This window comes from Colletes latitarsis, chromosome 8 (assembly GCF_051014445.1).
Source record: "Colletes latitarsis isolate SP2378_abdomen chromosome 8, iyColLati1, whole genome shotgun sequence".
Classification (NCBI taxonomy): Eukaryota; Metazoa; Arthropoda; class Insecta; order Hymenoptera; family Colletidae; genus Colletes; species Colletes latitarsis.
Window position 1 is genome coordinate 23,245,927 of NC_135141.1, and position 20,880 is coordinate 23,266,806.

A 20,880-nucleotide genomic window follows, 5' to 3' on the forward strand; every position below is an offset into this window, starting at 1 on the left:
GAAGGAGAAGACGGGACTGCTCTCCTTGGAGCCAGTCTCCCGCGACCGTGTCGAGGTAACAGTTGCCGGAAGCAGGTGCCAGAGGACTGTGCCGGTGTCACGTCGCTTCCTCGTTGTTCACCTCGTCGTCTTCGTCTTCGTCTTCGTCTTCGATATCGTCGTTAAACTTTCGCTATCTTGGCCCGTCGAGGATTCGCTTCGGCTTCCTCCGTCGCGGGACTCTCGCCAAGGTTCGTACACGCGTTTCCGTTTAAACATTGTTTACCCATCAGCAGCGACGCGTTCTGCAGCTGGAATCGGTCTTTCCCGTTTCAACAGTCGTTTCGCGTGGATATTTAATTTGTTTACATTTCCGCAGCGTTCGAATCGCGACGTCTATCTGATTCGAGGGTGCTTCGATGTTCCGCGATTCCAATGATTGATAGTTGCACCGATATGCACGGATGAATTTTAAATTTAGAATTAGAAGATTCTAAATTATCGTATTCGTCTTCTAGCGATTTGAAAATTCAAAGTCGTCTCGCGATCGCGTAAGAAGGAGGCGTAAAAGCAGGCGAATTGGCGTAGATTTGGGCGCGATCGTTGGCCGATGGTCGCGAATGCATTGTTTGTTCGGCAGAGCGTTTGACACGGCGTGAGTCACATACGCGCACTCGTGTACACGCGCTCGTTCGGGCAAAAACAATTTTTTGCTCGCGTTCGGCGGCTGAGGTGTCGAGCTGGGATCGAGACGTGGATCGGAGAGAGAAGCGCGAAGGCAAAAGAAGGGAAGACATAGGATAGACGCGTGTTTCGGTTCGCCGGGGGGTAAGAAAAACGGCAGTCGAGTGAATAGTCGGCGGCTAGCGGCGTTCCGATTGGTCGGCCGGACGGGTCTCTTCTCCGAAATCCTGGTCGGATTGCGAGAAATCGGCGGTGGCGCTACGTTCACCGGCATCCCTGTTGTCTGTTCTGTTTGCGCGCTCGTTGCCGTCAACGACCGTCCGGTCTCGTCCAGTCGCCACTCCCGTGCGTCGCGGCAACACACCGATTCTGACAGACCCAACGGAGATTGTGTGAGTGAGCCACGCGGAGGGACCAATCCAGCCGAAACCTCCGACACGCGACCGGAATCGTTTTGCATCCCGTCCCACCGTCCGGGCCCGCGATCTATAGATCCGATGTATACTTTGCAACCGACTAACCGACTTCCGTTTCCGCGTTTCGCAGAGAATCGAGACGGATCGCTGGAGAGTGATCGACGGAGAATCTGGACAAGATGAGACCCGACGAGGTGATACAAAACGAGAGAAGAGCGACGGAGACGATGTCGGAGACGTCGGAGGGCACCGCGACGACCAGCGTTTCCGGGAAATCGGGGTTCGAGAGCCGGGAGGAGCTGCGGGACATCGCGGCCGTGCTGGGCATCGGTAATCCGGAGGACTTGTACCAGGAGAGATTTCGCGTTGATCGTCGCAAATTGGAGCAGATGCTGTTAGGTGAGTCACGCGTTCGATAAACGGATCGATAAGCGATCTTCTAGATCGCTCGTCGTGATTTCTCGTCGCAATTCGACCTCTCGCGGCGCGTACGTGATTTTCGACGACGTATCGCTCAGGAGTCACGCGGCTACGATTTAAATAGATTATCTGTTTGTAAACGGAATTACAGGGTCTGTCAGATGATAGGCCCGGCCGCGATCGTAACGTTTATTTCCACCGAGATTCGCCGTCCGTATTTACGCTAGAATTCCGATCCTGCACGCCGTTTCCGAACTCTTTCGGTCAAAAATTGTACCGAACGATACGCACGAGCTATATCGACGATTGCGCGACCTCGTTTTCGCTGGAACAACGCGACAAACCTCGAGGTTACATTTGCGTTATTTACGGAGTTCGGAGTAAACTGTTTCTTTCGTACAAATTTCGCAAAGCACGCTTTAATTTTACGTAATATATTCCCCTTTTCCTCGCGATCGCGGGCAAACGTTTCGTAAGTGTATCTCTCGTAGAAATATTTCGTATAATTTAGCCATCGTGTTTGTATTTTGACCGCGTTGGAGCGTTCGGGTGCTTTGGCGACCCGTTGTAAATACGACCGATAAACCGTTCCGTTCGCTAGCCGAATTTCATCGCTAATTAATATCCTTCTAATAACTGTTTCGTCGTCCACGCGTGTGTCTCCGACAGAAAAACGCGTTAAAAAAAGAAGTCAAAAGAAGGAACGAAAGTTCGTTGTACCCTAATCGTACACGTTTCTTTGTTTACAGGTGATAATGACACACCCAAGCCAGCGGACAAGTTTTTTCATACCGTAAGTTGCGTTTCATCGCCCTTTTTGGCACGTTTAACGTATCGACAATGAATATTTGCCTCCGTTCGATGCGACGAGTGAATTTCATCGAACGACTCTGCTGTTCGCGAGAGTTTGTCGCCATTCGTTTCTCAACACGACCCGTGTTCGATCGGAATAACATCTTCTTACAATTGCACGCGTCGAATTTCAAACTCTCTAAACGGAAAGTAATGAAAAATCGGTCCAGCACGGAACATGTTATTGTATTACTAAACGCACGTAATAAGCGGGTTCGTAGTAATTTTATGAAATTTAATAATACCGATTGCACATTGCGAACTCATATCTAGCAATGGATTAACTAAACCTAGATCTTAGAGGAAAAACAACGAATTAATTTAAAACCGTTCGTAACCCTTGATTCTTAGAGGTGGTTAGGGATAATTCCGTGGAGTATTCCGTCGAACAAAAGCAGCTGAATCGGCTGGACTCTCGTATCGCTGTTCGATATTTTCTTCGTCGGCGAAAACACGCGCCGACATCGATAACTCGTGTCGTAGCGACCCTCGTTTTTACGATTAATTTGTTAATGGTCGGATAATGAGATTGCGCAATTCCCCGTTGGGCGCAACGATAGGCAAAGCCCCGAACAACGCGTTCTTCTCGAATTCGTTGTTTCCTTCGATCGAGGAAAGGTATCGCGAGGGAAATTCGCGGAGGTCAACGATCGCAGAGTACGTCGCTCGAACGGGACGCGAGGTGAACCGACGCTCGCTCTGAAACGCTGGCGTCGCGCTGCTTGTTCGAAACGTCTTCCAAACGATACCCAGACGCCATCGATTCGAAGACGTTTGCAAATCGAGCGCCTCGTTCGCGGTAAGCATCGCGACCTTGCGATTATGCGATGCCGAACGAGGCTATTTTTACGCGATTTCCCCTCCCGCTGGAACGAACGATAATTTGTCTTTTCGTGCTACCGGTGCTTTCGACGCTCTACCTTGACAAACACGACGCGTCGAGGTCCCGTTCGGCGTCGCGACGCGGACGGAACCTCGAGAGGTCCGCACTGAATCGCTCGACGCGTTCGTAAGAGACTGCATTTTAAACCTCATTGCGGCAATTTAGCTCCATGGTGCCCCTTTTATATTTCATTACAGAAATTTTAACGTGTCGTCGAGTTGCAAAATCGCTTTGCATTGTATTATAACGTGTAAAAATTTTGTCAGTAATCTCGTTCGTGTGACTGTCGTGCGAAAACTCTGAAAGTCTCATGACCTTTTGCAAAAACGTTGCTATCTAAAGTCTCGAGAATCTTGAATGCCTTGAAATTGTTAAAGATCTCGGTAAAACGTTACGTAAATGTAAAAAGAAGATTTTATTGACAATAAAATTCATTCGTCCGCAGCATTTAATCTAATTGTATAAGATAAACACGGGCAAATTCTTCGGTATCTTAACGATACTAATAAGCAGTGTCAAGGCTGTCAAGAGTTTAAATGTTTTCAAGTGTGTCGATGCTTTCGAGGCTCCAAAGACTTCGAAAACGTTTCGGGGCTTTTAAAATATTCAGCATGATCAAAGTATTCGAGACTTTTGAAATATTTCAGATTTCAAAGCAGCTCATCTATCGAATGAAATACATAATAGTGTATCGGTATGTGTTGGCGAACAAACTGGTGCTGGCATATTGCGATTACAATGTTGATCGAAGATTAAATTACAAATGTTTCGCCGTCGATCGATTAATGCGGACCAATTCCGTTTAAACACAATCGGCACGGTGTTAATAACGCGTGTTATCTATCCGCATCTATTTATTGCTACGATACGCAAGTGCAAATTATAGAATGTCTCTTACAAAGTAAAAGACAAAACGATCGAATAATTCCGCGTAACCATCGTTAATTCTCTGTTTTTCCATGGTAAGCAGCGAATAGGCGCAGTTAGATAAGTCGCATTATTAAAATAGAAACTTCCTGTTTACTTCGAAAGTACTGATCCGCGTTGTTGACTGCGCATATTTCCTTCGAACGAGCACTAGTAGCTCACTGTCTTTTGTAAAACACCCTGTATGTCGTTGCATTCGCTATAAAACAGTGGTCCCACGATATTTCTTTTTCACTCTCACGAGTGTCTTTTTCACTCTCCGATCAAAGTAACTGGCGACGCACAACTCCAACCTGAAACCGACCACGGCTTTCGACAGGTTTGCTTTTGATTCTATCATGACATATTGTTAACTAGAATTTCGTGGATTTTCGAGTAGTCGTGCTTCGAATCGTTATCAGATTTTCTGGGTTTCTGGCCCAACGTGCGAGGTAGCCGCAAACTACAAGTACGCGTCGTAGAACACGTAGACAAATGCAACGAACCGATCATTCGCCAACGAGTTCGAAGGCAACGTTCGCGCTTATCCTTATCGTTGACACGTTGCGTAAAAGGGGGCCTGGAAATACACGGCTCGATTATTTATAGACCGGGTTTACTCGCAACTTCGCGCTACATGCTCGATCCCGTTCCCCTTGCCTCTCCCACTCGTGTTAAAAAACATTTGCGTTCCATACGGGACGCGTTGTCGTTGGCGAATTGAAGAACCGTTCTGTTTTTCATTTACATTTCGCGTACGATATTTCTACCAGTCACGGAACCGAAAAAACCCCCGCTTTTCCACGGCAAACCGAACTTTCCGCTCCATCTTTCGCCGCCATTTTTGTCCTCTTCTCGTTATTAAATCGGAGCTGCTTTCTTGCTGTAAGTTCAACTTTCTGTAAATTAAATTAAATCTTGTTGGTCTACTATTTCTATATCGCTTGTAATCACATACAGATACACGTAAACACTATTATTGGTACCGATGGTCACTTACAAACACGGGTACACGTCAACAATTGCCTCTTACACAAACATGTAAACTTAATTTACAAAAGGGTGAATTTAAAGCCCATTTTGTAAAACAATATTGCAATCGAGTTTTTGCAAGGATTAATACTAATTTCGAACATCGAGGGGAATAAACACTTTGTTGACTGTTCTGCGTCACTTTTAATGCACTGTTAAACGATTACGGTTGAAAGACGTTAATATCGCGTCTCGTGAACTCGTGCGATATGATGAAACCTCCAAACCCGTTAAATCACTTACAAGATACACACCAGTGTCACGTGATTTTATACAAATTTACGGAGGTTTCGTATTTTCTTTACAGTTGTTAGGTATGGTTCATGGTTCACGGTTTACGAAAGTGTCTTTTGACAGAAAATTAGATTACGCGTGAGAGATAACTAGCGATGGGACTAATCAATCGGCTCTATCGATATCAGGTAATAGAGTATCATTTTATATCGCTTCATTCCGATACCAGAGGATCATGTGATTTTTTAAAAACGTCACAAATTTCCAATTTATATAATTGCCTTTCGTAGCTCCGCCATAACGTCGACAAAGTAAATTCGAAAAGATCCCCCAAGTAATTTATAAGTTAAACTTGTAACTCGACTCGCTTATTTAAAACGATTAATTAATAATTCTAACCGATTAACATTTATCAATATTTATTACGTACAAAGGTTCCACAATGACGTAGCTATCATATTTTATAGAAGAGTACGTTGAAAGCTAGCAAAAACGTGATTTAAACAGAAACGTAAAAAAAGCTACAACCGCGAACACATTTGTAAATTAATAATTTTGGCGAATTGGCTGCGTTTAACGGTAAAACTTGGATTGCAACGAAGCATAGACGATGTCATGCGCGATTCGAATGCGCCATGCTTCGATGTACTTCGCGATCATCAAAACGTAATCGCATCAGTTCCATCGCTAGCGATAACAGTGTTTCTCCAAGCACTTTAAAAACAACTGCAAACTCATCCTCGCATTTCCGAAGGCAACGCGCGTTCGTATTCGCTCATGTGACTCGACAATAATGTATTTCGACCTTTATCGTCGTATTTCGAGAAGGTACGTTGGCACAACGCGTACGCTATGTACGAAGTAAACGCAAAGCACAGCGTTAACGCAAAATACCTTTTTATCTACCTTACATTTATTTACGTATCAAACGTACTACATACATTAAATTCTCAACATCCTTTGCTTTTTATACACTTTGGAGTACCAAAGACAGCAATCGCGCAGATTCAAATTTATCATTGTACGATTCATAGATTATTTATATTATCGGTGTGCATTTCTTGGTTACGAAGACTATATCGTTCCTTTGGGCGACAGCTTTCCAGGGTCGCGTGTTTCGCGAGTCAAGGGAGGAATTCGCTTGGCGTCGTTTTCCAAAACGATCCGAGGTTCCCTCGTGAAATATTTTGAACGAACCGCGGGGTCCGGTGTTCGTGGTCTTCCCGAAATACCGTGTTACACGCGACATGTAATTTTAGCGAGAGTCACTGGACCTCGAGCTCGATTTATCCAACGCAGCCTTCGCTGCCAACTTTTCCGGATCTCCGAATCGATCGTTTACTCGACGTCGATCGATGGGAAGCGCAACGAAAACCGTCGAAGGTTAATTCTCGTCGATACCTTCGTACTTGGCGTACCTGGTTCGGTCGCTTCCTAGTCACAGTTGACAACGAGATCGTAACACGAAACTATGCTCGAACGATTCGAAAAAAAGAACGGGATAACTCACGCGAATTCGTATTAATTAGACTTTGTTTCTTAATTTTTGATAAACTTGCGATAGCATCGATGGTGTACGCGTTATTGGTATCTGTCTTCGTTAGAAAAGTGTCGGTATCGAAGATCGATAGCAAGTAACCGCAGATACTTTCGCGAAGATATCGAAAAAGTTTTCTACAAAATGATACTTCATTATCTGGCGGCGATAGTATCGACGAGCTATTAATCCCCGTCGCTAGTCATTCTTCTACAAAGAAAAAGTACGGTCACCCGTTGATTTCACGCTGTCGCCAGGCGAATATACCGTTCTGCACGTTTATCGAATCCATAGTTTGCGTTTCGCGTCCAATTTCCTCTTTCGAAGTCTCGGGTTTCCAGAGTTTTTGCAACAACGCCGACTTCGGAAATAGACAGAGTACGCGGAAATATGGCTCGATGGAGGGAGTAGGAAACCAGGTACCTCGCTGAAAATTACCTTTGCTCTCGGGTCTCTGGATTTACCTCGACAAATCGGATCGACATTTATGGTCGAAGCATTCCAGGTAGCGTCCTGCTCGCAGAATGCATTTCGACCTTAAATTTCTGTCCCTCGATCCGATTCTAACAATTCTGCAACCTGGTTGTCGGTTCGAAAAATTCTTTTACATCGGGTCACGGGGGGTAGCAATGGATTTATTTACCAATAGATACGAAAAATCCAATGCGTGCGATACGTCGATATTTGGTTTATTGGTCGATCGAGTGGTGGTTTTAAATCTCGTATGAAATACGATGTCGATGAGGACCGCGAAGGGTTAAATCGGTGAAATCGGGGGCCGCACCTGTCCGAAAGGGAATGGAAGTTCCACACAGCTGGTTCGCGCGAAGGAACTACCTGTTCGTCCGGGTCTTTAAATCGTCCAGCAGCGTCGGGTCGGACGAAGGAGAGGCAAGGCAAAGCAAGGCAAGGCGAGGCACGGCGAGGCGAGGCGAGGCGAGGCGAGGCGAAGCGGAAACGAGCGAGAGATTGTCTCCATCGGTCGGAGTCTAGGTTATTCGACGGCATTCGCGCGGTCGGTGGTTCTTCGGTCGGGTTGGTGGAAGCAGGAGGTGGAGAGACAGAGACGTACGGAGTCGTAACAGCCAGCGAGTGGGAGGCGGTTCACCGAGCCGTCCCGTTACATTATCTGCTGTTAGTCAGTCAGTCGTGCCAGCGATCCCGACGCGGTAAAAACGAAACGCGTCGCCGGTCGTTCGAGAGATCGTTTCTGCCGAGAGAACCGCCGGTCATCGTGAAAACCGTTTTGTTCGTCGAGTCGAGGTGCGAGCAGTGTGCGCGAAACGCAAACGCGATCGCGTCCGGTTACGTTGGGAGGCGGTCGGTGGTCTCGAGCGAAAGGATCTTGGATTTTCGTGGCGAAACCCGCTGGAAAAATCGTCGATCCGGCCAGTCGCGATGAAGTGAACGGGCACCGGGATGTCCCGCGGGTCTCGATAGAGTCGAGTGAAAGTAAATCACCGAGAGCTCTTTCTACCCTGGTCCGAGCGGTTCGAAGGGATCGCATTCACCATGTCCAGCCTTCTCTCTGGCAGCCAGGATACTTGAACCGTGACCGCGAAGAAAGTGCAGAGAAAAAGCCAAAGCCGCCGAGCGATTCGCTCCACGTACAGTTTTGCCTCCTTTCCGATTCCACCGAGTCGCCAGGGAACCCGAAGGTCGATCGAGACGTAACCGTCGGCAACGATGACCGTGGTAACGTCGAGCTTTCAACGGTGCTCGCGCGAAAACGTTCTTTCGAGAAATGTCCGGCTGACGACGGTCGTTTGCTTGTTGCAGGTTATGGAGGAAACGAACACCTACGTTACATGGCCGTCCCGGCTGAAGATCGGAGCAAAGTCGAAGAAAGGTAAGCGACTCTGGTTGGTCGTTGGATAGCACGCGTAAACTCAATACGATAGTCGAGATCAAAGTTCCCGACGTGTATCGGAAGGTGATCGCGGCGCGTTCGCGAGTCGAAAGGTGAACCGGGCTCGCGACCAAGGTGTTATCCGAGGGAAAGTTTCGAAAGACGCGCGCGTCCACCCGGAAGACGATCACGCCGAGGGGGTTCGACGACTCTGGCGACCTTGGCAGGCCATCGGGTCCGTTGGAACATTCTGATCGAATACATCGCGACGAGTGTTTATCGTTTATCGACCGAACCTCGTTACACACGCACGGCAGGCGATTACGTCAATCCTAGGTTGCGTCGCCTTGGCTCGATCGCTGACGTCGGTGTACCTACCGTCTTTCCTCGCGACGGCTATTTACGGCTCGTCCACGCAAATTCTCCCGCACATTCGCGTCTCTCGATCCCTAAGAATCCGTCGTCGCGTCGCGTCGTCTCCGTATCGATACGGAGGACGGTCGCCGTTCGCGAACGCGGGATTAATTAGAGCGCACCCATTAATCGAAAGTGATTACGAAACGACTCGCATGCTTGGTCTGGCGCAGCAGCGCGTGTCGTATCGGCCAAGTAAAACGCGACCGGGTTTGCACCGCGTAGAAAACTCTGCTCGCGGAAACCTCGAAACGCGCGCGTCCTCCGCTGCTCGCCGTGGAAACTTTTCGGTGATTCATCCCTTCCTCGTGACCCGAACAGCTGTTGCGTTTCTTCTCCTCCTCCCCCTCATCTCCCTCCTCCTCCTCCTCCGTATCCTCCCACCGAATAGACCGATTGTGCGTGACAAGGCGCGTAACTCGGTATAAATAGGTCCCCGAACGTGTCCCACCTCGGGCGGAATCCTTCCCCGAAGGAAACTCGTTGCGCCCGATCGGAAAAATACGAGTTCGTTTCGCTCGCGCCTCCCGTATCGTCGAGCACTCTCGCTGGATTCGCGAATCGCGAGTTCTCGCGATCGTTGTTGTTGTTCCGTCGAGAACCGTTATCTCGAACGGGAATTATTAGTAAACGAAGCGACTCGATAAGTTCGGTCGATGGGCCTCTGTCCCAGTTCGATCGAACGGTAGACTCGGCCGCGTGACTCTACACGATAGAATTATTCTACTTTCGACTCCTTAAAAGGTCGCGAGCTCAACCGAATCCGTATCTTCTTTCGGCGATCGTGAAATTATGCAACCGTTTTTTCACCATGAATTCTCCCGACCGTGACTCGCCGCTTCGGAATCGACCGATTCCCTCGAAAGTTCCACAGACGTTTCCGCGTCTGTGATCTATTTTGATGGAACTATGGAAATTTTGCGCAACGCGTCATCTTACGAGCGTACCTTTGTTCGTCGATAAGAGTCCTCCACTTTCGTTTTCTTTATAAATCGATCATCGGCATTGCGTTATGCCGATCGAGATCGTCAGCGATCAGTGATTCATAAATGCTCGACGACGCTTTGGAAAATAAACCTACGCGCCAGACCGAGCGAACAGCGTCATTCGTCTGTAGGAAATATTTAATCATTTCCACTGATTTAGACGGTCGGTACGCTTACGATTTAGACCATAGTTCTCCCTACTTTCAGCCATCAGCCATTATTATTATCGAATAATGCCCTTTTTCACAAACTTATACAGCTAGACCAGACGCGTAAATAAAAAATTAATCGACGTATGTAGATTACTCCGCAGATCGAAGTGGATTCCGTTTTCGAGCACTCGACGCGACGAGGTGAATCGAATCGAATCGAACTCGATTTCGGGCAACGGTGCCTATAGCCGAGAAGGCACGGCGAAATTGTGGCGTTACGAAAGTTGGTTCGCGATACGCGTGACGGACTTTATCGTCGTTTGCATAGGGACACGATACGTTGGGCGTCGAGATAACTCGAGCAACGCGAAATGGTGTATCATCTGGAACAACGTTTCGTTTCGAAAACAGGCGTCGCTATCTGTCCGAACGAGACCCGATTTCGCGAGTCGAGAACGGTTAGACAGCCACTGTGTAAAAATGTTTATCAGATTGTCGGAAGTACTCGAATGATTACAAAGAGCGTTACGTGGGATTCTCTGTACTCGAAGATGCTGCCTTTGATATTTACGACGATAAAGCGTTAGCGGGTAACTATCGATTGCGATCGATAGGGCGTTTATCTAGCGCGAGCAATTACAGCGCGCGAACGGAGATTCGCGAAGGTCGCGCGCGATCTATTTCTGGGTCACCGTTTCGATTCGGACCGAGTTTTCTCCTCTTAGCAACCGGCGCTGTTTTTCTTCTCCGTGGCCGGTATTTTTAGGCGGATCCGTTGGTATCGATCTTTGCGAAAAATTCCGTGCCGCGATGTTTACGCGAATAACAGGCGTGGCTCGTTCGCGGATGCGGTCATCGGTCCGACAAAATTGTTTACGCGGTTAAGAAAGGCATGGTTTTCATCGGGCGATCGACGAGTTTCCGCGGCTTTCCCTCGACGAGCTCGATTACGACATCGCGTTCACGACTTCCTGCTTTTTTAACGCCGGTAGTATCGTGTCGTCGTGTTTTCCACTTCGCCTTCCTCGAATGTTCCCTTCCTTTTCGCGAAGCAACGCCATTCGTTATCGACCGGACCTAACTAATACTCGTTAACGTTTGTCATTATGCTAAACTTGGTACGAGAGTGTAAAAAAAATCATCGATTTTACTTTACAAAGTACTGGAAGAACTAGCATTTCTTTCGTTTTAGAACCTAACGACTGATTTCCCGTCTACTCGTTTCCGAGTAAAGGAAAAAATTGAATTTGGTCCCAATTTCCGACGCGATTCCTTCATAGTTCAAGTGTGAAAGTTAAAAATAAACGCTCGTTCGTGAAATGCAAACGAGTGGAATTCTTTTTAAACGTATTTATATGTCCCATGTAAAACACGACATGAATATTTATATTGTTTTTGATAAAACAACTCGCGCCTCGGAAGTAAGATGGTGTAACGGCTATCAAAGTGTTAATTATGCAAATATCCATCCACAGTCTCAGAAGAGGATCTAGATTAGAATATCTTAACCTGTTAATTAATGAGTTAAAAAGACACAGTTTACACGTATAGATGATTATTAAACAATGGGTATTTCCAAGGATATATTCTTCGATAAATCATTTTAAGTAAAATCGATCTTTCTTCTTGGATTCCGTAGTCACGATATAATGCAGGAAAATCTCGGTAAATCGCGTTGGATTGGGAATAATTGATCGACGATTAAACGAATTACATACTGAATATTAAATGTACTCGTCTCGAAAGTTCCAAGGATTTTCCAACGATCGTCATTCTCGTCATCTCCGGGTAAAAAGGTTAAATATGGCGTAGTTGGAGTCGATCGATAATTTCCGTCAGAAACAAAGTTCGGTTTATCGCGTTGGGATCTGCACGACGACGATCCTCGAATCGACGGATCGCTGACGGTCACCGGTTACCTTCTCGACGACGACACGTCATCGTCCTCGACTTTGGAGCGTTTCGTATCCAGGAAGAAACGACGTTCGAGAAGGTTTGCGCTCGGAGAATACTAAAACCGTTTCTTAGTTGCCTTTCGTCTTGTCCGTGAGCGCTCGTCGGCTCTCGTGCCCCGTCGATCGGTTGCTCGTAATAATAACAACGTATTGCCGCGCTGTTGCATAATTTGTTTCGCCGTTCTTTTACAGATCCGCATATAAAGGTCGCGGGTCGACCCGATGACGTGCGAACCGCTAAGGAGAAGATAATGGAAATTTTGGACACGAGGGTAAGCGAACCGACGACTTTCCCGTGATTTTCTCCTTTTCGAGCGACTCGACGTGTTGGTTTCGCTCCGCGGAAAATCTTGGACTCGTCGACGAGAGAAAGATAAAGCATCCGGCGCTCTGGTGTCATGGGCGTTTCTCTGGTTTTTACCGAAACGTTACGTCAGTCGCGAGATTAGCGACGACCTCGTCGATCAGCTTTTGACTTTCAGCATGGCGAATTGATCGGCTCCGTACAAACATTACTCCGGCTCTTATCGCAGATAATCCGTCCGGACGATAATAGAAACTTGCGCGTAACGAGTCCTTTGTAACAATGTGCCCGTGTAATCGATATCATCGTCCGATATTGATTTTTTTCGACGCGTCGTTTTCTTTCTTTTTTCTTTCTTTCTGCTTTTTTCTTCTTCTTTTCGTTTAGAACCGCGCGTGGTAAATTTCCGTCGTATCGTGCGTCGTTATTTTTCGCGGAAAAGTCGTGGGCTTTTATCAAACCGATCGAAATCACGGCTTCGCGGTGGAAAGTCAACACACGGACACCATCTGGAATATGTCGAGGCTCTCGATTAGATAATTTCGTACGTTTAATTTATAAATACGCGTATCCAAAAATACAGAATTATCTGTATTTCTTTTAAAGAATCATACGATTTTTCAGTTTTATCGAGCGAAACAACATTTACGATTCCCCAACGTATACATTTCGCTCCCTCCCTCCCCCTCCATATCGTTCACGAATATAATTTACGTACAAATGGTTTGCGCTCGTCGCGTCGTTGAAAATGTTTAGGGAAAAGTAAGTTGCCGCTAAAGAGAAAATGCTAAGCAAAGTCGAAGATAAGATAATAAGATTTATGTATGCGTATCGCGTACGTAAATCAGTCTTCTTACCGTCCGACTCGGGGCAGATATTTTCAAAACATCGATTGTACGCGATCGGCCATGAAATTAATATTAGCTTCGCGTATCGATGCCTCGACGTACCTGCGGAATCTTTCGATACAGCGTCCAATATTTTCTAAACGGTAAGCCGTGGACACTCGAAACCGGATATCGTTGGTTTCAGTCACCCACGTCGATGTGCAAAAGCTGATCGAAAAGTCAGCGTGTAAAAAGGATCGTACGTTCGGTTCGAAAGGAACCGCGAAAGGCAAAACGAGCGTAAAACTAGAGTCTTTGTTCCCGTTTGTCGTTTTACGGTAGACTAGAAGCAACGGTTGCGGGTCAACGCTCGGTTCTAACAGAAATATCGCGTGTAACCGCGCTCGCATCCTTTGATCCCGGATCGCGAGACTTTCGCCCGGTTCTACCGGCATCTTCGGCACCCATGGCTCCTTGTTTTCTAATACGATCTCGCGGTTTTCTTTTTAATTGCCGGTCGCGTAAGCAGCACCGAGGAAAGGGATCGGGAGTCCGATACCACGTAGGAAGAAGTCATTCTATTTATACGCGGACGTTGTCTCGCGAATTCCCAGCCGAGAAAGCGAGACGTCCTGTGCCGCGACGATTCGGCTCGCGTTTCCTTGCCCGCGTACCGTTATCTCCGGCGCACCGTAGCCTTCGGGGCCCTCTGCGCCCCCAGACTTGCCCGCGGGCTTCCCTCCCGACTAGCGATGGCTTCGACACCGCCTGGATTCGAGCCTCCGCAAACCAACGAGGCATCAGCTTAATTTATTCCATTGCTAAACCGTTGAAAAAGTTTCTTGCTAAGCGCGACATGGTCCCAGGCAGAACTTTAATGCGATTATGATAAATTTATTGCTTTATAAGCACCTTAGCGGTTTATATGATTAACGATCGCAGGTCGTAGCCGTTGGTTACGCGCGATGACGTTGAAGGAATCGTTCGATAAGAAATACTGGTCGGTCTATAAGCCTTTCCGGGCGTATCTCGGCACGATTTACGCCAACTGTATTACTAGTTGTCGCTGGGCAGTTCGAGCTGCTCACCTGATCGGACAAAACGCGCACCGGGATCGAAAGCTCGAGCGTTCACTTTCCTCCGACTCGCTCGGAGACGCTGTAAAACAGCGAGCGCGTTGCACTCTCGACACCGTTACCGTGTTGCGGCTTTTACATAACGCCCGGATAGCTGCTACAACGTTTCAAATCGCGCACGGTTCTGCAACTGGAGTCCTACGCGCGTACACTTGTAATTAAAATGGACACGGATCGTACTAGATAAGAGTAAACTATATGAGTGGTAAACGCGTGGTTATAAGACGCAGTGTTACGGTTTAGGAACCATGGTAACTCGCTGAGAAATATCTATTTAACTTTTACAGTAATCGTAGTATCGTTGAAAATGTTATATAACGCGCGAAGCTAGGTTTGCTTACTTTTTGTCTACACTTTCCATTGGATATTTCGTACAGTTGTCGCTGGATAGTTCTTCCGTACGGTAATAATAAAGAAATTGAAGTATGATTTAGGCGACCGTCACGCATCAGGCAACTCTTCCTCGTTGCAACGCATTACACGATGAAACGCAAACATTAGGTAGAAAGTTGCTGCGAATATTTCGTGGAACGACCGTTGTTACGTATAACTGGCTGTAATTGTCATGCTGCGCCGTTAATAGCTCTGCACTTATTATTATCGTTCGTCCGTGTGTAAATTTATAGTGCACGGTTTGACAACGTTTCGTACTTCTTTCTCTTCGATGCAATTTATCAAAATTTATTGCCTCTTTCGTTCCTTGAAAAACTGTTGATATTTCGATTGTAGCAGAGCAACAGAGTAACCATGAAGCTGGACGTTAGTTACACCGACCATTCGCACATTATTGGAAAGGGCGGTCTGACGATTAAACGAGTGATGGAGGAAACCGGCTGTCACATTCATTTCCCGGACAGTAACCGTAGCAATCACCAAGAGAAGAGTAATCAAGTCTCCATTGCTGGAGAAATGGAGGGTGTTGAGCGAGCCCGTGCTCGAGTCAGGGTAAGCCGGATCGTTATCGAGCGAGATCGTTGTCACAGTCTCTTTTAACGCGCTCACTGTCGGACTAAATTCCTGAAACTTTCCATATTTACCTTCCAGACGATTAGATATTAATTTAAAATGTGTCGTACTTACTGTCCCTGGCCATCGGAATTAGGACCACTCGAAAACACAAAGATGAATCGTTAGACTGTAAATGTTTCAGCAGTTCTCGAGCAATCTTAATTCGAGAATTCCATCCAGATCCATCCATCAACGCGTTAATCGTTCGTCGTGTTTGCAGAATCTTACGCCCCTGATTTTCTCGTTCGAGTTGCCGATCATGGGTTCCTCGCAGACCGTTCCCGACTCCACTTCCCCGTACGTGGTTAAGATCCAAGAGAAGTACAACGTTCAGGTGATGTTCCGTACGAGGCCAAAGTTGCACGCCACCCTGGTCGTGGTGAAGGGCTGCGAATGGGAGGTGTCGCAAGTGAAGGAAGCGACCGTGCTACTGATTCACTACATGTGCCAAAACTTAGCTGTAAGGCTAACTCGATCGCTCGTAAATATGCGTTACAATTACCAACGTCTCTAGCGCGCTCTTTCGTATTCGCAGAGTCAAATACAAGTACAAATGTCGATGGAGATCTCGCCGCAACATCATAGCATCGTGCTGGGGAAGCAGAGCTGCAACTTGAAGATGATCATGCAGCGCACAGCCACGCAAATCATGTTCCCCGACGCTGGTGATCCAAACATTCCCAGTTTGAAGAAGAGCAACATCACGATCACAGGTGGTATCCATAACGTCTACTTGGCCCGACAACAGTTAGTGGTAAGTCACGTTTGTTCGCGTGATTCGGTTATCTAGTATCGGAAGACCTTTTATCGTTTTACTCCCACCGTAAACTCTTAAACTCTTTCTCTTCTTTGAAATACTTACCCTACGCGGATGGTCGAAATTCCAGGGCTCTTTGCCGTTGGTTTTGATGTTCGATCTACCGGAGGATACTATGCCGTCCGTCGACACGGACAACATCTCCCAGCTGATGCAGACGTTGGACGTGTTCATAAACGTGAGGCACAAACCGAAGCAAAGCTCGCTTTCCGTGATCATCAAGGGAATCGAACGTAACGCCGGAAGCATTTACGAAGCGAGGAAACAGCTGTTGGGCTTGGACGAGCCTAGGATGCACGCGGAGATTCCAGCCACTTATCATGTCCCTAACGCCGGTAATGTCTTTCAGGGAAACACCATCAACGGGAACGGTAGGCATCGTTATAACATCGCTTCGCGCCGAGTTTAGTTCGATTCTACCAATCTCTGTAAACTCGTAGGTTCCAACAATATGGTCGGCGGCAATCTGTCGGAGAACTTGTCGAATTTGCTGTCGGTGAACACGCAGAATCCTCCGTACTGCGTGTCGCCGGTGTCCCACTCGCCGAATCCGATGGGCTTGTCGCCTCATTGGGGCTTACCTTCGATACCGTCCATGTTCTCTCCTCTGCCTCTTCATCATACCTACCCGTATCCGCATCTGAACCACTTGCTGACCACGCAGCACGTGATGCACAACAACGCGATGTCTCATCATCCACACGGAATGCAAAATCACGCGTACGCCGGCATCGGGCAACTTCACTCGAACGTGCCATCTGCTGCCAGCTTTCACAGTATTCACGGATTGAACGGCGGCTCGTTGGCGGACAGTAAAGAGAGTAGCGGTAAGTTTCTCGATCGAGTTCTCTCGATCATCGTCGAACAGATGCGATAATTCCGTTTCCTTCAATTTCTTTGTGCAGCATACTCGTCGCTGAGCAGCGTCTCCAGTTCTCTATCTAGTCCCGCGATCAGTCCTCGAAACGTGTCACCGGTCAATCCTACGGAGACTAGTCCTAATTTAGTAGGTGATTTATGTGGCGTATTATCCGACCTCACGGTGAGCGATCGACGAGCACCCGGCTGCGAGAAGAAATCATTGGAAATGGCTGTGCAACAGAATCTCGCTCCCTTCGACTACGAGCAGAAGAAAATCTTAGCTGTGAAAGCGATGCAGTCGAAACCGACCTCCAACGAGTATCGCGTCCCTACTTCCTCGTGGTCCGGCTACGGACTCAGTCAATCCATTCCTCCTATAAGCACGACTGACTTGATCAAGGTAAACCTAACGAGACCGAGACTGTTAGTGATAAATTGAAATTTTTCGTACGTCCAACCTGAAATTTAGGAAATAAGAACGTGAATAAAATTTGAATAGCAGGAATTGACCACCCCCCATCCGTCTGATTTGTGGAAAGAACCAACGACGCCAGTGTTCAACAGAGAGATTGACTTCGGAATCGGGTCCGGCAAAGAATGCGTTGGACAAATCGGCATAAGTTCCAATTACATGGAGCACACGCCGACCTCGCATCTAAAGAAAATCATGTCTCACAGATACAACGACTTGACCAGTATGCTGACCAGCGTAGGATTGGAAAAATATATTCGTAAGTGATACTAGAAAATAATAGCTATGCATCCCGCACGCTTAAAACGTCAAATGCTTCAGCTTCGAGCTTGCCAAAACGTGCTGCTTGTTTTTTTTTCTCGCTAGGCCTGTTCTCGTCTCACGAGGTGGACATGTCTACGTTCCCCTCGTTGACGGAGAAGGACCTCAGCGAAATCGGTATAACCGCTTGGGGCGCGAGGCGCAAAATAATGCTGTTGATCGCTGGTACGTAAGCCGATCCTGTTTTTTCGGTACGGTCGCGGTGATTTGTCCAATTTCCCATCACGACGGTCTCGTTTCTCTTGCAGAGTTGAATAAACGATCTAGTCCATTTTGCGGTAGCGCCGCCCCGGGCGCGGAACGCAAGGCGACCGCGTCGACGACTTCGACCTCGTTGGAGAAGTGCAATCTAGACAGCAAATGGTAAACAGGACGAGGAGAAATGTGGCGAGTCTCGCGACATTTACGCGAATCGGATGCGACCGGATCTATTTCGGACTGTTGTACTTAACGTTCGCACTGCGCTCGCGCGCGGACAATCCCATTTCAAGACACAAAAATTCAAAATCGAAATCGAATTTACGCGGGCCTGCCCGCCGACTCGACAGTAGGGTCAAAAACAAGTATAATTAGTAAGTTAATTTGCGATTACTAGGCACCGGACGAATACATCGAATGATTCTTTTTTTCTGATCGAGGACCGTTTCCAACTCTTTTTTTTTTCATTTTTTTTCCCCCCACAGTCCTCGGTTCGCGCGCTCGGATGGTGCCTTAGGTTAAGAAGCTCGTTACTACTTTCGTTTCGTTAACTTTTTTTTTACGTTGCTGGGAGCCCTTTGCGCGCGGTCGATCGCTCGACGACGCGCAACGGCTTCGAATGATCTTTCTCCGGTCCAGCGACGCTCGGCGGATCGACGCTTTTCGTCGTCGACCTGCCACGGAGGCGTCGCTCGACGCGCGTTCGTTTATCGTGTGTTTGTGTGTAACGGTGAAGAGGTTCGTGATGTGGCGTACAGTGTAAATCGGTGATAACGGTTCGATTAAATTAACGAAGCGTCGAAGAAGCTTCGGAGCTTGATATGCGATGGACGGGGCATGTCCCGTGCGTTCAGCGGCGTTTCGCCCTAGCAAAGTTAAAATATTTAATCTCGACTAAGCTCGAAATTCGGCGGGCGGGCAAAAGGCCTGCTCGCAGCCGCATTTCCGAGTTTTACAAAGTAACAAAGTATTTATTATTCACTCGCGAAATACGCTGAACGCACGCCGAGCGACTGCAAGAATTCTTTCCACGTTAAGAACCGGAAGGACGGATGCAAGCTTGAACGTTTGAGGACGCTTCGAGTCAAGTACGGAGAATGGAAACTTGCCTCTTCGCGGATTAATGTCATACGTTGTCGTACACTTTCTGGCAAGTGTACATCTCGGGATAGAACGTTCATTCTCCGTACTATAAATTACGACGTTCAATACGACTCGAGCCTCGAAGTATCCTCGAAAATCTGATTCGAGTTCAACTCGACGATTAACGTTCTCCACGTTCTACGAGTCTTTTGCAGCTACTAAATCAATCATAATCGATCGGTCGCGCGATCGATTATTTCGGGTGCGTCGTAAGTTCTCCACACTTTTCTTTTTTTTCTTCTTTTTTTTTTTATGCCGAAGTACTGGATATGCATGCACTCGAGGAACATTATTTTTGTTGCAATAAACCGTACGCGCGCGTTCACGGTTCAGTTTTCACAGGTTGCAATTTTACGGAAGTAAGATGTCTCGCTCGATATAAATTATTAATATTTTAAACCTTTTTTTTTTCTTTTTTTTTGCACAAATGTAATAGAAGCGTTAGGTAACGAGCTGACGCTCTGCTCGCTGTAATTTGACAACATTTAGGGAACAGACGTATTCCGTCAACGCGATCCAGGCGTCTAATTAATTTATATCGTCAGGAATATAAATTGCTCTGTTGATCGGTAGAAAGTCGGAACAAAGTTTCGCGGCCGAGCTTTACCGGAAATGCCTAGCGAACAATTTTACCGCTGAAAGTTCTTGACTAAGTCTTGTGTGAAGTCTTTTTATGCATAAATTATTCTTTTCGGTGCAGTACGATTGCGTGCTCGGGAGTAATCGAAATGTTAGTAAAAAAAAAAGAAATACTATGTGTTTTCTACGCGTATGTGATGTAACAAGACTGTCCGATCGTCCCTGTTCCTCGTGTTCGTTTCCTGTTAAATATAGAACATGCTCGCTTCGAAAGTATCTCGATCCGTACGATCGTTGCAACGATCGGACGACGAACATTCGTGAACTTGCTGTGCCTTCGTAGCGAGGAATTGTTGTTTTTGTTTTTGCGATACCGGTGGAACGTCGCAAAGCATTAAACTTGCAATGGTCGATCACTGTTATCGAGGTGAATCCTGATCGATGGTCGCGAGATGCCTCTCGTTGCGAGTTTCGTTCGTTATTTGCGCGCGTTTTTCATAATTTTCGCCGTGCGAGATCCTGGCACGATCGATCGGAATTCCATAAATTGTTTAGATAGATATGTCAACTGTTCTTCGATGTTCCTACCTAATATATATACATACCTATACTAATTTTTGCACGATTTTGCGAATAAAGTAGTTGATATGGAAATTAAAATTTAAAAAAAATCAAGTGAAAAGAAAAAAATAATGATATACGAGGACGCGACAACGAGTTGTTGAATGTCTAGCGTTCGAGCATCGCGATACAAATTGAAACGATAATTCGCCTTATAGTCTGTTTTTCCTCCTGACACGTTGCGAACGGCAATTTCGTGACACGTCTCTCTCTCTCTATCTTTCCCACTTTCTCTCTCTCTTTCTTTTTCATACTCGACCTGCGCGACAGACAAGATAACATCGTTGCATCGTA

General features: G+C 46.9%; 1 protein-coding gene across 6 annotated transcripts; it reads left to right on the forward strand.

Moving 5' to 3' along the window:
• Nucleotides 1-38: 38 nt before the first annotated feature.
• Nucleotides 39-19,807, forward strand: Bicc (protein bicaudal C). Of its 6 annotated transcripts, XM_076770170.1 has the most exons (14): nucleotides 39-230; nucleotides 1,210-1,478; nucleotides 2,249-2,292; nucleotides 8,723-8,792; nucleotides 12,492-12,571; nucleotides 15,296-15,511; nucleotides 15,795-16,034; nucleotides 16,110-16,328; nucleotides 16,462-16,762; nucleotides 16,832-17,218; nucleotides 17,297-17,652; nucleotides 17,752-17,983; nucleotides 18,091-18,210; nucleotides 18,294-19,807. In XM_076770170.1, exons 2-14 carry the CDS (start codon nucleotides 1,259-1,261, stop codon nucleotides 18,410-18,412), a joined length of 2,604 nt encoding a protein of 867 aa, XP_076626285.1. In that variant the 5' UTR covers nucleotides 39-230; nucleotides 1,210-1,258; the 3' UTR covers nucleotides 18,413-19,807. The 6 variants fall into 6 exon arrangements, with proteins under 6 accessions (XP_076626285.1, XP_076626286.1, XP_076626287.1 ...); XM_076770171.1 differs by lacking the exon at nucleotides 39-230 and having other exon boundaries at nucleotides 1,236-1,478; nucleotides 17,755-17,983; XM_076770172.1 differs by lacking the exons at nucleotides 39-230; nucleotides 18,091-18,210 and having other exon boundaries at nucleotides 1,238-1,478.
• The last annotated feature ends 1,073 nt before the right edge of the window (nucleotides 19,808-20,880 follow it).